Genomic DNA, 15,938 nt, shown 5'->3' with positions numbered 1-15,938 from the left:
TTCATTTGAATTCAGTTCAACTTTATTACCATTATCCCTTACACAACTGCACAGTAAAATGAAAAACTATTTCTAATGTTCACGGATCATTCAGAGTAAAAAACGAGACAATATACTAGACAATATATTAGCAAGGCAACGGTAGGTAAGTAATTCATACATTATAGTAATTGAATTGCAATCAGAATGGCCGTAGCCTATAGGACTAATGGGTCTAATGCAAAGTAATTCATTTCAGTGTAACAGAATCACAGTATTCTGGTATTAAACAGCAGGGATTATGAGGCGCGTGAGAGTACTATAGGTAGGCCAATAATGTGACTGGTGCATATAATTCAGCAATTACAGTATTTGTAATACGGATGTTTGTGAGAGTCGCTTCGTTTTCTTTGCATTTTCTAAAGATACAATCTCAGTAGGCTACGTTTCCTTGGGCAGTGGATTAACATTTTTGCGATAGAAGAACATTGTGGTCTTTTGGTCACACACACCACATGTACTTTTACTTGTGATTACACATTTTTGATGCAAACTGTGGGTTAAATATTGGTTGTAAATAACTCCATATCGGGCCCATAATGAATGATTTAATTATTTTTTTGCCAAAAAATTTTGAATAAAATAAAAAGTCACAAGTTAAACAAAGTTCGATACAATGCCATACAATAACACTTTTGCCATCAGTTGTATGCTCTCCACCTTCTAAACGTCACATTTTAACAACTCATTATCATAGGAAATAAAACTACAACCCATATACTCGAAAATTCCGACTTCCCCCGTAGTATTCGCCACTCTGTTGGGGCGTTCAAGTGCTCATGTGTTCATGCCACCTCGTAGTTACGGTATTTCTGTCAGCACTCGAAGGCAGCATCTGTGTTAAGTCACTCCACCCCCCGCGGTGTCGTTTCCGTGGAGACGTGTCTACAAGCTCAGCCCCACGCGCATCTCGAGAGAACTTAGTTGTGGTCACAGAAAAGGAACTTAACGACTAAAACATATCGTTCACTCACACCAACAGCGTTATGTTACTTATACACTTGTTGTAACTGATAAAAGGTCAAAGTAAACACTTGACTTTTGCCGTCGTTCTGTGTCAGTGTGTGTGAGGACTTGACGGCAGCTTCACCTTTTACCAGAGGTAAGTGGTTGCAAACGTTAGCTTGCTAGCTGTCTGTTTTAAGCTAGCTTGTAACGTTAGCGAGCCACTATTTTACACAAAACAACGTTATTCACTCAGCAAGCATTCATCCAGATACAAGGGCTCACTGCGTTTTACCACTGGATGCATACATGGTATCACACTTGGCAAACCGAAAAAAAAAAACCTTTTGGCAGATATGCAGTAACAATCTCACAATAGCTCTACACTGTCAATATAGTCCATTGTCTTTTCCAGCAGCAGATAGTTAATCTGCCTGAAGCAGGCTGTCTCCAGCAGCCCATATTAATGTTATTGATCACTGTCAACTTTCCTGCTGCCTCCAACCTCAGATCTGAAGGGAGTGTGGAGTTTCTTGGCTTTTCTCTTTCCAGTAAATGTTTCTTTTTTCATTAGTCCCTTTCTCTCTTTCCTTTCCCCAATAACCTGTCTCCTTTATTGCACACAGTCCTTAGAAAGTGACAACTTGGGAAACTGAATCAAAGTTTCAATAAAGACTGGACCGCTGTGGGCTTTGACAAGTGAGGTGGCTGGAGCGGAACAGAACAGAAAGAGACTGAGAGAGGACATATCAGTTCCAGAAAGATAAATAGTTCATGAAGCTGTTGACTTCACCATTTTATTACTTTTGTCTCAGAATTTTCCGCCTGCCTGCAGCTCTGTCTGCCCACAAATTATTCATCGCTCTCCCCACAGGCCCCAGCTGTCAATCCCAGGATTAGGAGTTGGTTGGGAAAATGGGAGTTGTAGTTTGTCATGAGCTCAGGTGCATGCATACTTGCCAGGATCTTGATAAGACTGAGAGCTGCAGTGATACCTTATAATCGTTACAGCTTTCCTCTGAAAAAAGACAAAGCTGGGGCACTAGGAGTCGATGTGAAGTTTAAGTGAGGTTGCCTCTTCCTTTCTTTTAACGTTTCCACTTTCAGACTAGTGACTTTGATCTTCCTTGTCCCCAGTGTTTGGAAGCTGACTGGGAGGCGTGGCCATGGCAGACGCTGTGCCGCAGCCTCCTCGGCAACGCCGTGGATCCTCCAGCAGCAGCAAGTCCAGGCGTAGCGGATCAACCAAGAGGCAGAAGGCCAAGAACACCAGCGTCACCCCTGAATCAGGGGGCCCTCTTGTTGAGGAACAGGAGATCCAGGCTGCAGGTAAGTAATGATGGTTACACACACAGACACACACCTACTCCTTGTGGTATATATGCTTAGCGTGCACAGACTGCACACCATGTGATTACATTTACATGAACATTCATATTTCAACAATGTTCAGAATATTGCAACATTAAGTGCACCCTGTAAAAGCCATTTTTCATTTTCAACACTTCAAAATAAGGTCTTACCCAAAATGTTCAAAGTATGTGTTGAGTTTTCTATGATATGGGATAAGGGCAATATTTAGAATATTTATGCGCATGTAAATGCGCTCGACGTATTGAGAGTGGATTTTGCCATGTATGCTAGTGCGCGCACAAGGTGAAATCCATTTCTTTCCTCCAAACATTTTTCACAGCTTGATGCTATGAATATTTCCTTTGATATGGTCTCCAGCAAATCATTAAAATGACAAGGCATAACATAATTATCCTGTATAGTCCTCCTCCAAAATGCCTAATTATGTAATTACATGATTACCTCTGGAAGGAAAAATTGTATGGTTTTTCTTCAGGAGTTTGGATTTTCCCATTTTCATTTATACAATAGTACAGCTCAGCACAATTATATCAACCCTGAAGTCCAAACTACTGTCAAAAGTAATGACGGTGCTCAAAATGACAAAAAAGAAAGAATAGCGAGGCTAGATTATTCTGACAATGTGAACCAGATGTAATTATGAAAATTGGTGTCTCTCAATATGTCACTGCATTTTCAGAGGCTTATTGAAATGTCTTTTGTGTGTGTGTGTGTGTGTGTGTGTGCGTGTGTGTCTCTGCGTAATGTGTGTGTGTGTGTGCTTACATAAATCACAGAGGAGACTAAGGTTGAAAGCAGCGAGGAGGCTTTGGTGGAGGAAGAAATGCCAGACCCGTACGCCATTAGCCTGGTAAAGCCATCAACCTGTTAATGGAGACCTTGTCAACAGTGAAGAATTGGTGGTTACGTTTTCTCCCAACCACCAACAGTGGCACTTACAAATAGGAGGGTTAGGGTTACATTATCTACATTGCAGATGGAAATTAAAGCGGAATACCACTCAATTCAGGAATTCACATATGTTATTCTTGTGGTCTACTACAGTCCAATCAATGTTTGTGAACATGAACAACTCTCTCAAATCCAAAAACCAGACGACCAGAACTCACCTGCTGTGTCGCCCAGATATACAGTCTTGCAAGTGCTTCATAAGCAGCGAATGGGAGGTGGATTTTGCGAGTCCACCAAATGTTTGTTTAAGCTTTCACAACCAATTGAGCTTCATTCTATGGTGGTGATGCCGGTGCTGAACCAGAAAATGTACCCCTATTCCGAGAAAATCGTTCCCACTCTCTGAGCCATTTCCTTTCAATCTTTTCTAATTGATTCTCAAATGTCCTGTACATGACATGACTTCACAGATTAGACGGGAAACGTTTTCTGGTTCTCACCCTGCTATCTAACCTCAGTAGCACAAACTAAACTTTCTTAGGGCAGAGGAATTATATATGTCCTGAATCCTGAAACTCGGTTATATTCCCCCTTTTTTAAATCCACATCGTCGCTTTGGCTTAGTTTCAGTGAAAAGCACCACAACTTAGCATTGACACACACACACACACACACACACACTGTCATACTACCAAGTACCAGGGGGTCGAAACCAATTAATGCTTTGTTCTATTAATTAGTTACTTATCCTTTTCCTCTAACCTCACTTCACACTTTCCTTACTGCTTCTTTTTTTTTTTCTACCATTTTCTTTTTATAACCAGGTTCAACTTTCAATGCAGAAAACCCCCCCCAAAAAAACAGAATAATGCCTCTTTAGGCTGCCAGATTTGGAGAATATGGAGATCAGGTTGTGATTGCTGGTGTGTGCTCAGTGAACCTGCACAGTCACTGTCCTCTCATCAATTGAATTAATAGAATTAATTACCACTCACTGCCTGGGAACACAGCGCTGGCATTTACATGCAGTGACCCATACCCCCTTCTCTGCAGTGTTTATGTATGTGTGTGTGTGCGTGTGTGTACACGCGCCTCCCCCTTGAAAATAACAGCTGCTGAGCGTGGGCAGTGATCACACATACACACACACACACACCTACACACACTGGCACGCGCACATTTTGCTGTACCTGCCTGTTAGCATTATTCGACAAGACAGCTCCCTGTATAATCTGCATAGTGATATCATTTGGGTAATATTGGAGGTAGCTTAAGCACCACCTGCTGTGTGCTCAAATTGCCAGTGAGGGGCAGGGCCAGGTGGGTTTGGGTGGCTGGTGGAGGGGGGGTGGGTGTCATCACAGAGTTAGAACGCAGCCTTCTCCAATTATGATATACATCGCTATAATTGGGGGATACGGGTCAGCGGCTGTAATTGCGCTAACTTTTACTGCCATCTCTGGGGGGAGTGCACAGTCGCACGGTGACATTATCGCGCTGAATAACCACCTTTCACTCTTTCTCCTCCCTCCTTTTTGTCCTCTGATCCCTCCTTCCCTTCCACCCCCTCCATCCAGCGGACGTTGTTCATCGGCCGCGTGGCTCTCTCTGGCGTGACGGAGGAGTCGTGGACGGAGGAGAGCCTGATTGCGCTGGACCAATTCATAGCGGACACCTCCATCACGACCATGGTGGTCTACCTGGACTCTAACGCCGGGCTGCGGGTGGAGTACGCCATGCCCTCGCAGGTACAGCACACACACACACACACACACACACACACACACACACACTCCTCCCTGGCCAAATGCGGTCTGTAGGCTGCAGTGGAGCGCCACACAGACAGACAAGTGCCTGAACCCCAGTGAGATGTGTGTTATTGAGCCCTTAATGAAAGAGTTGTGCCCCATTGAGCCCTATAATGAATGTTCTGACATTGGAAATCACAGGGGGGCTTGCTTAATTCCTATGAGAAGGTTCAGGCAGCTAACGTGTTGTGACAGTGAAACTAGTGCATGAAAGTAGTGTAAGTAGGCAGATGGACCAGGTGGGGGTGTTTGGCTTTGGTGTATGTTATTTGGCCATGTGTAGTTACTTTGGTATGCATGTAGCTGCGTGCCCCTGCCGAGAGAGGTGTTCGGATCCCTTTGTTCAGGCTCTTTATGCAGCCTTGTCCGGCTTGTCTGATACCTGTTCAGCTTTCATCCTGACTAATAGAAATGTCAAAAACACTATAGAAAAGCCGGACTGCCCATTCTCCTCAGAAGCCAAAAGATGTGAAGCAGAGATTGCTCCCAGGCCTTGTCAAAGACACGCGCACACACCTCCACACACACACACGCGCACGGTACTGTGCAATATTACAACTGATAAGAGCTTTTGTAGATTGTGGTAATGATGTCCCTGAATACCAAGTGAGCTGCATCTAAAGAGGCCCACAGGAATTAATAAAAATGTCTCCCATTTCATGGCTGCAGTGGTTTCCTGCTTTCGAGAGAACACAAAAGAGAATCATAGAATGCAGCAATTTAATTATGTATTTCTGGATGCCTCGCTATGTACGCGGCTTTTGGAAATTTTGCATCCCCATAGTCTCGGTCTTTGTCTTTCCCCCGTCACCCTTTTCTGCCTCAGTCTTTCATTCTCTCCTGCTTTCTCCCTCTCTCACCACTCCATTTCCATCTCTTTCTCTTCCCTATCTCTCTTGCCATCTCCGCTTTCCTCCTGCCCTTTCCCCTCTGCTTCTCTCCATCTCTCCTCTTTCATTCTTTCACCCCCCCCCCTCCCTTTTATCCCTGTCTTTCCTTCTCTGCCTCTCTTCACCCCCCCCCCCCCCACAATTCATCTCTCCTCTGCTCCACTCTTTTACATGGACAGGTGGTGGAGCAGCTGGCCTACTTCATCCGTGCGTCAGAGGCGGTAATCGCAGCGGAGACGTTTGAGATGGCCGTGCAGTTTGGCACGGTGCGGGGCGATGCCACCCAGAGCCTGTTGAGGCTGATGAACGGCGTGCACGTCCCCCTGGTCACCCTCGGTACCTCCTGGCCAGAGAGCATCAAGAACAACTACACCACCCGCATGCACCGCTTCCTCACCAGCCTCACGGGTGGGTACCGTGGCGAAGGAGAGACAAAGGGAGACGTCACTGTCAAAATAATGGCGCTACAGGAGATAGTAGTACCCCAAAACTTCTCGACTCCTATCTCTATGCCTAATGTTTCTGTCTCCTAGGGTTTAGAGGAACATGTTTAGGGGTCCCTTCTTAAATACAACATCAACAAGCGACAGACCTGAATCTTTTCCATTGTCATTTGCTCAGAGGGAGTGACTCAGAAACGCTTCTTCTTTGATCTGGGTTTCCCAATTCTCAAGCTCAAACATAGCTTTCGGTTACAAAATGAAAAGTACTTAAAAAGTGAAATCCATAATTTAGAGCCATAGGAAGAAAAAGAAAACACCAGCATGTCACACACATATGACACACATATTTACCCCTCCCCTGTTTGGGGAGGGGTGAAATATGTGTGTCATATGTGTTTTCTTTTTCTTCCTTCCGATCCCTCGAAAGTCCCATTTCTTAGCCCCAGTGTTCCTTGAACAGCTCCGATTTGTATCAGTTTCACTGAAGCTATCTAAAAAATACCCTGCCATATACTCAAAATGTTTTCCCCTTCAAAGGAGAAAGCGCATCATCACAATAAAGGTTACAGTGCAATTCGCTCTGACAAAATGTCACTTTGACAGCCAGCCATTGATCTGTTTCATGCGGAACGACAAGCGCTTTTAGAAATTGGAGTTGTTCTTTCATGTTGCAGCCACAGAGATGCGTTCTGTTGTTCCCAAAGCCAGAAAGGTAAACGCTGACGGGCTAGCTGAATTGAGAGACACACAGGGGTAATCACACAGTGTACTGGTGCGTTGTGATGGTTCAATTCTCATGCTAATTATCCCAATCAGTGTACAAAAACGCCACTGCTTTTCAAACGCGCAACACACACTCGCACACACACGCACGCACTCACAAACACGCGTGCGCACACCCACACCGGTAGTAAACAGACACTGCACCCCCACAATTACAACCTCCTCTACCTGACACAGCTCCATGTTTCCCGGATAATCAGACAAAGATTGGATAATCCTGACAGAAATCCTTTTCATTCCTTCAGCCCCCCGCAAATTCTCATTTTGCAATATCATTTTCAGTCAAAGCGCCAACAATCAAAGGCATTTCAAGGATTTTGAATTCCTAGACTCTCAAATCTGGCCTCCGGGGTAAACATTTTTTGCTTTATCGAAACTTTATTCTAAACTTTCCAGATTCAATAACAATGAAGTCACGATGATGTGCCCGCTGTGGCTGCAGATGGTGGGTTTACAGCATAAATATGTATGTAAGTGGAGAACACAGGTAATACTATAGCCCCGGGTGTGCAGATTTCACCCCCATGCCAGGCCGAGCGGTAGCAATCACGAAAGCCGCTCATTTGGCTTGGAGCTAGGCTGCACCTCATTCACTGTGTCTTCATCCATTCACTTCAATCTCACAAAGGTCAACTAGCCCTAGACAGCATGCACATGGACACACACGCACAAACACACACATTAAAGCATGCTCACAGGCAGAAAGCAACACCCGTTCGTAGGCAGAAACACACACACACACACAGCTTTCTGTTTTGTGCTCTTTAGCTGTTTTGCTCACCTGTGCGCTGAGTTGGCTCGTTAATTTTCTCTTTCCCTCTGTCGTTTGCTGTCGCTGTGTTGTTCAGCTCTTTTGTTTAAAGGCTAATGGAAGACTACATGTTGCCTGTGTGTGTGTGTGTGTGTGTGTGTGTGTGTGTGTGTGGGGTGCCTGACGGCCAACAACTCTTTATTTCCTGATCCTAATTGTCCCCAGAGTCTCTGGTCTCACTGATAGTCTGGCCTTGTTTCCTTTCATCTCCTTCAATCTTCATTATGGCCTTGCATGCTGCTTCCCCTCTCCGTTTTTGTTCGCACCACCTTCATTTTTACTCTGTAATGTTTCTTTTCATGTCGCTAGATTATGTTATTGTTCACCTCCTGCACCTCACTCTCAACCCGCAATTGGTAAATATATGCACTGCGCGATGGGATGGAGAGGGGTGTTTTTTTTCTCGGCTTTCAGTGGTCCACCGCCGTGGAAGTAGTAAACACTTGTGATTTTTACCGCTGAGGATTGCAGATTGAATTCTATTTGATCTCAACGCAAAGAGAATAAGTTACACATTTGATTCCGCGCATCCTTACAGCAGTTATCCTTGTGCTTTGTAGACACGGCAACCTGAAAGAGTGACACTCTCTCAATACTCTCCATTCTTTCATGCCGTTCCTCTTCTCGCACTTTGTAGACATAAAAACCTCAGAGAGCAGTGTTCTCTTGAGAGCCTATATATGACTTTGCTGCATCCACTCTATTTTGAAAGGAACACAAACACTTTTTCTGCATGATCTGCGTTATTATCTCACGCCGGAGTGTAATCCGGTGAAAGCCGCAGTACTGCTGTGCGATGTGTAATGTTCTATATAATGATGTGTTTGAACAGATGCCAGGTTTAAGATGATGGGCAACACGGTGCTGTACATCCCAGCGGAGGGCCTGCAGCACAGCCCTGAGGAGGCCAGCAAGGACAAGGAGCTGGTACAGAGACTGCAGAGTAAGCCTAAGGGGCTGTGTGTGTGTGTGTATGTGTGTGTGTTTGTGCGAGTGCCTTTGTCTTTCCATCCGTCTCTCTGGGGATGCTGTCTAAAAGGTCACTCAGACTTTATCTTTTGATCTGTGCTTCTCTGTTCAAAACGCCATTGAAGCTCCAGTGTCTGCTTCCTGACTCTGGATCTTCAGAGGTTTTATTTAATGAGGCACTGGGCTCCTCACCTCTCGCCCTCACCTGTCCACCCTCTTCATCATCCTTTGTCTTCCGCTCTGTGTCCCCCCATCACCTCTCCCATTCCACTCCTCCACGATCTCTTCCTCTCTTCCAAGGCATGCTTTTATTTGACCCTTTCCTCATGTCCCATTGCCTGTTCTCCCCCGTCATTCCAACCCTTGCTTCATCTCTCCCTTTGTCCTCCCTTTTCTCCTTCCGCCTCTATGTCTTCCCTCTCCTCTCCGTCCCTCCCTTCCTCTCCCCCTCCCTCTCCTCGCCATCCATCCCTCTCCAGTTGTCGTGATCCACTGGACGCGTCAGATCAAGGAGCTGCTGAGTGCCCAGGAGACGGCGGAGGGAAAGGACAACTCTGGCCCTCTGGAGGAGATCGCCTTCTGGAAGAGCCGCTGTGCCGACCTGTTGGGCATCAGCCAGCAGCTGCGAAAGCCGGCGGTCAAGCACATCAAGAGCATCCTGCAGCTCTCCAAGTCCACCTATATACAGGCCTTCTGCAAACTGGCCAAGGAGATAGAGGTACAGGCAGTCTGCAAGTCCTTAAAAAGCCTTACCCATGAATTATCTAAAATAACAGTCTTAAAAGAGTTACAGTTAATTGCAGGCTTTGAAATTGTAATTACAGTTGCAGGTGTCTTAAAAATATACTATTTTTCTAGCAAGAAATCAGCCCAATTATGCAGACCTGTATTTTGACTCGTCAAGTTTTTTTTTTTTTTACTTTTAACTCAGCTTTATTTTTGTTGTAAAACTGGTCTTAAATTTCATTCCAACTGCCATTAAAATGTCTTAGAAAGCATTCAATTTAACTTGGTGAGACCCACAGATACCCTGAGGTAGCAACAGTCATATATACTGTACAAGATTGGTGTATTTTGTGAGTTCCTGTGTGAGACAATTTGAGAATCTCCCATGGTTCCTGGCATTGTAAAAGTTATGCTGCATTGCGGGCGGCTCAGTAAAACACAATTTCCACTTCAACAGTGATGACCAGCTTATTTCAGAGAAGTTAGCCACTGCATCTGTGCATCAGGCAGCTCTCATAAAGACAGCCTTCATAATGGAGGCAAAGTGTGGCTTGCAGCACAGTGCAGAGTGACACAGCACACAGCTTAGGCCAGCACAGCACATTGGCTGGTATAGAGCCACCATAGAGGCTCAGTATGATGAATTATGGGCAAACAGAGAATATTGAGGCTCTATCCACTGCGCTTTACAGCCTGGAGTTGGCCAGCCAGCCAGACAATCCATTTAACACTGTAAGGCCGGCTCTATCCAACAGCACCTGCTTGGATGGGGAATTCAGGCACTCCATGACTGATGACACTGGCTGACGCTCAAATCACACACAGTTACCTTACTGTATACAGCAGACTGGAGCCAAAATAGTGTATTTAGATGGGAAACGGAAAAGAATGTGGGGTGAAGTCTCAGTATGTGCGCAGACGGCAGCCAAAGCAGGCTGTGGGGCAAAGCAGCACGCCGCACTATATCAATGTTTCTCTCTTGTGTGATGTGTGGAGCGGAGCTTGACATTTGCCATTTATCACTAGAGGTACACCACAAAATATCTGCAGATCACAGCCCGCAACTGACTGTGGGAAAGAGAGTATAGTGTGAGTTTTGGGAGTGGGTTGAGGTGGATAGGATATGCATAACAGTAGGCCTGTACATGCTAGTGGGTATATGTCAACAGTTTGAGTCTCTCAGCCTTTGACCCTCCCCCCCCCCCCGTCTGTATGTGTGTGTTCCCCAGAACGGCTCTCTGCAGGCCCAGTCCAACCTGTCCTTCCTGTCGCTGTTGAAGGAGCCCTGCGAGGAGCTGGCAAAGCTCCAGCCCAGCCAGGTGGCTCCCAAGCTGCGACACATCGTCAGCCTCATCCGCATCATCTGGGTCAACTCCCCCCACTACAACACCAAAGAGAGGCTCTCCAATCTCTTCCACAAGGTACCCGTGTTTCACTAGGTCACCACGCTGGGGAGGAGTGTCGACTCACACCGGGCTCCTTCCCTTGACCTCCTTTACTCCGTCTCCATCTCTCTCTCTTTCCCCTTTCCCATCAGTCTCGCACACACAGATACGCACATATACACACACACACACACACCGCAAGCCGCCCGTCATATTTTCTAACAGCTCTGCTCTAGACAATTAATTAACGTGCTCCTGTGAGGTCCTTTACACAAGCAATCATGTATTTCCCTGCTAAGTCAGCGGAGCTACATTTACAGATAACCTTTCGCTTTCTGATTGTCCTTTCACTAGTTGATCGGCTCTCCAGTTGGATTAGGTTCTTGTCTTGCACTGATAAGGCTTCTTCATCATCGCAACCCACTCTCACTCATCCAGGCTGCCCAGACATCAGAGCTACAACACCCTGATACTGAATGCATCGTCTGAAGGGCCCCATCACTGTTTTCATTATCCCAACTGTTTTCATTTCAATCGCCGGCTCCGCAGACCAAGGGAAAAACGTTTAACCTCAAATAATTATGTTTTGACCCTCCATCGTTGGAACCGTTTGCTGCCCTCTTGCATGACTTTTCTTTTTCTCTTGCTCTTTCATATCTCCCTCCTTTTTGGGGTCTTTCTCACTCTCTCTCTCCCTCTCTCCCACTCTCTCTTATTCCTTTGATAATACATCAAGGCGGACTGGCTCACACAAAACATTTGGTCTAATTGTTTCCTGAGGGTGTGTGTGGGTGCAGCGCTCTGAAGGCCCATGCGCTGCCGCCGTGGTGCTCTCTTTCAAAGCAGCCGGGGTGCCTTTCCACCCTGGGTGCTCCATCGGGTCTAAAGCTGCACCTTTAACCTGCACCGAGGGCACTGTGGAGCACCCTGCCCTCCCTCACCAGCACCTCTGCCACGGCCTCTTTAGCCAAGGGGGCCTGGGCACCTCGTGCGTTAAGGCCTCCTGTCATGTTGGATATAAAGTCCCAGGCTTATGCAACACCAAGGCGCCTTTCTCACGGCTCAGCCAGAGGAAATGGGTGTTAGGAGGATGTAGCGCCAGCCAGGTGGGACCCTCCGTTTGATCTTTGTGGGAATGCTGTTGTTATGTAAAGTCACAATACCAGTGCTCTCCCAGATAGGAGACCTCAGCGAGAACGCCTCGGTTAACGAAGGTCAAAGATTAGAAAGAAATGAGATTATGCAGTAGTTTCCTATAAATGCTGTTAGAATGTTTTCCTCTGTTTGCAAAGGCAGCGAATGTGCTGAGTAATGTGATCGCCTCATAACCTATATCAACACCTCGCCCTCCAGCATCCCGCATCTGCTTACATTTCCATAGTCCAACTTGATGTTTTCACATTTTCCAACGCTCCTCAGTGATTTCACGATAGGCTTCCCTGTGCCCTCTGAGCCCTTTTTACTCCCTTATTTATTATTCCTCAGACCTGAGGTAGAGCGAAGCCATTTTTACAGCCATTTAGCTGCCTAGCTGAGTCTGTGCTGCCGGATAAAGGCACTCTGTCTGTGCTGAGTAGGCCAGCAGTCTGCAGGCTTCACCGCTCACCGCTGAACTGGATCTGTGTATGTGATGCGTGCGCACGAGTGTGTGTGTGTGTGCGTGCACAAAAATTCACATATGAGTGTGTGTGCACGTATGCATGCATGTCACGGTGTGCGTGTGTGTGTATTATTCACCAACCTGCTCCCTCTGCACTGACGCATGTTGTCATTGGCCGTGGAGGAACATGGAAACCTCTGGCCCACTGTGCTTTATGGAACTCAAACCTCGGATACTCCTGCAGCGCTGCTTGCAGTACGTTTTCCATCTCTTCTCATGGTTGAGAGGCTCTCTCTCTCCCCCTCCAGTAGTATGAAATAATAGAGAAGGAAAATGCCTTGTTTATTTTCTGCAGAAAAAGGATTCCATCAGGCAGCGAGTCTCTCTCTTGCTCTTCTGGAGCAGAACCAGACTCACTGATGTGGTTTCCATTTGTGTCTGATGTTTTTTGGCTAATACTTTATAATCAGAGTCCATTTGTGTCATGGTAGCGTGTGTGGTTGTACTTCTGTGTGTTTGTCTGCCTCTTTTTATGTGTTTGCGCGCTGTGTAATGCGTGCACTCAGTGTGTGTCATTGCGGTGTGTGTGTGTGTGTGTGTGTGTGCACTTTTGCGATTGTGTGAGTCTAGATCGTATTCATCCAAGTTTGTGTGTGTGTGACTTGCCGCTGCCCCCACTCTCCCCTGCAGGGCCTCAACCATTTTCTTCATTTGTTGCAGCTTTGTGTTCCTTTTCTTTTTCTCCCCCCCTCTCCTCTTTTTGCGCTGGGGAACACAATGTCTGGTTTAATATCATTTTCCAATCACTGAAGGCTGCAGGGCAAGGACTTTTGACTGGGCTGTTTCGTTCCAGCTAATACCAAAGAGAGAGGAGAGAAAATAATAACCCTAGTGGATGATAATAGCTGCAGTGATCATTCTGCAGTCATTTGCCTCTGGTGCTCTCTGTAGCTGCAGCTGATGTTGTCTTTGTTTTGTTACTCCTTGCTACACGGAGCTACACCGCTGTTACAAGCTGTCCGACACCCTTCGCCTCCCCCATGTCCGTCCCAGATATATTCAGCACCATCTGGTTGTTTCACAGGGAGAGAAAGAGAGAGAGATACCAAGTTGGGGGGGGGACAGAATATGGACAGAAAGTGGATTCTTACTTTTAAAGTCAAGACTTGCCTGTTGTAACTCAGGGCTTTTTGAAGAGGTCCAGATTCTCAGGAAACCGGCTGATTATACAAGAGCTTAGAGAAAATCTCTGGAGAGTAAAGATTCAGGGACATATGTTGTCTTCATCTTCACCCTCCTCCCTCTCCTATCCATCCTTTTTTCTCAGAGAGAGAGGGGGAGTTGGAGTGAGAAAGAGAAAGGAGGGAGGAGAAAAAAATCATTATTAACTCATAAGCTGGTTAATGCTGTAGCACTCTCAAGCTTCAGCTCAAATGAGAATTTCCGTCATTTACATATCAATTTAATTTCCTGTGTTTCCCTCTCCTCTCTCCCCCTCCTTCATTAAAAGCAGCATTTGCTCACCGCCGCAATCAGCCTGTACAACACATTTTCCTGGGCGATGAACACTCACACACTCTCTTACACATACTGCGCACGCGCGCGCGCACACACTCGCGCACGCACACACAAACAAACACACGCGCACGCATTAAACAGAGTGATGTTTTGACACAAGCAAATGCAGAGATGCACACACCTACATACACTTTGTGTCATCCTGTCACATGCACACACAGATCCGTGCGTATACACACACACACACGTGCACGCACACACACACACACACAGGCAGTGTGTTGGAGCCTAGGCAGGCAGGCAGACAGAGCAGCTCCGTTGCCCGCTGTAGCTCTGTCAGGATTAAACCAGTGATCAGAGAAATGAAAGGGAAGCTGTCATTCCACATAGGCCTCTATACACATCATCCCCAATAATTACACCCTCTCCTTCCTTCGCCTCACTTCCTCCTCTCTTATAACCTCCTACCTGTGTGTGTGTGTGTGTGTGTGTGTGTGTGCGTGTGTGCGTGTGTGTGTGTCACAAACGGCACGCTTGACTGACACCCAGCACATCAAATAGGGGCTTTTATGAAATGTGAGCCTGCTTGAATTACACTCACTTTAAGCCTTACCCTTTTTTTTTTCATCTGTGGTATAAAGCCACACCTGTGCGTGTGGTTGTGTGTGTATGTGATTCGCGCATTTATGTGATATGTATGTGTGTGTATGTGTGTGTTTGTGTATGTGGGGGGTGGGGGTGTACAGACTTTATGCAGTATACTTGATCGTGTGTGCGTTTGTGCGTATGTGTGCGTGTGTGTCCCCTGTTGAATTGATACAGATGTAGGCCTAGCTCTGCGCGGCCTACATCTGGCGGTTAGACTGGACCTGTAGGGGATCTAGAGAGCTAACTGCTTCAATCTGGGGGTTTAAGCCTATGAATATGATCAAATATTCGGTTGAAGCAAAGTGTTACACAGAAAGGCCTCATGTGTAAAGTAGGTTTAAGGTCTGTCAATTTAAGTCAGTGCCATGTGTGACCTTTGGTATGAAAGTCAAGAGTTACCAGATCCAAGCTGTCATAGACTGAGCCCTTTCATTTTTTTTATGACTATTTTTATGGGATTTCCATATACAGTGAAAAGGGAGAGGATATACAGGGGGTCACATACATGATATATGACGACTAATCTAAGACGTTAAGCTTTTTGTGTGTGGTGTATTACTGACAGTATTTTTTATAGATTTATTTTTTATATCTTAATATTTAACTTTTAGTATTTTTTTTATTTTTTGTTATGGCCGATGCCTGTATAGAGCGGGTTGGTAGCATGTGTTTTACGTACATGCTGATGGAAAATAGTTGGCATAAGTATCAGTGTATTGATAATTTGTCCGTGACGATTCTCCACTCTGCTCTCCACTACGGTCTCAGTATGGAAAAACACTTCAACTGAAAGAATTGTGGCGAGGACATTTTTGTTTTTGCTTTTCATGCCTAGTTTCAGCCTTAGTTGTAGTTGTTCTCACAGTTTAACCAAATATAAGAACCATAATCACTTCCATTAACTAACTAAGAAGGGTGAGCCTCTTATTGACCTTACTGGACACAGACCCAGAATTCACACTAAGCCAGTCCTTCCCAACCAGTATAATACCTCCGTCTCTTCAAGTGAGCGTTATGGAAACCAACACGTGTGCTTCAGAGCGAGTAATGAATGAGCTAATACCTTGGTCTGGCTAGTTATTTGTCTCCTCTTTTTGTAGCTAATGAC

At 45.9% G+C, this 15,938-nt stretch overlaps 1 protein-coding gene across 1 annotated transcript in view; it reads left to right on the top strand.

The window, feature by feature from the left end:
• Nucleotides 1-2,150: 2,150 nt before the first annotated feature.
• dnah2 (dynein, axonemal, heavy chain 2) overlaps nucleotides 2,151-15,938 on the top strand; it is a gene marked incomplete at its 3' end in the record, with an annotated part of 154,027 nt that continues 140,239 nt past the window's right edge. The window contains exons 1-7 of the mRNA XM_071519785.1: nucleotides 2,151-2,313; nucleotides 3,135-3,208; nucleotides 4,827-4,997; nucleotides 6,127-6,355; nucleotides 8,817-8,927; nucleotides 9,433-9,671; nucleotides 10,909-11,100. Of these exons, the coding sequence (XP_071375886.1) occupies nucleotides 2,151-2,313; nucleotides 3,135-3,208; nucleotides 4,827-4,997; nucleotides 6,127-6,355; nucleotides 8,817-8,927; nucleotides 9,433-9,671; nucleotides 10,909-11,100 (1,179 nt within the window). The remainder of the gene's footprint in view (nucleotides 2,314-3,134; nucleotides 3,209-4,826; nucleotides 4,998-6,126; nucleotides 6,356-8,816; nucleotides 8,928-9,432; nucleotides 9,672-10,908; nucleotides 11,101-15,938) is intronic.

Source organism: Centroberyx affinis, unplaced genomic scaffold (assembly GCF_046629955.1).
Source record: "Centroberyx affinis isolate AG114_WGS23_722 - 3 ecotype Tasmania unplaced genomic scaffold, CSIRO-AGI_Caff_v1 ptg000736l_1, whole genome shotgun sequence".
In the NCBI taxonomy this organism is placed as follows: Eukaryota; Metazoa; Chordata; class Actinopteri; order Beryciformes; family Berycidae; genus Centroberyx; species Centroberyx affinis.
This window is presented reverse-complemented; position numbering and strand designations above follow the sequence as displayed.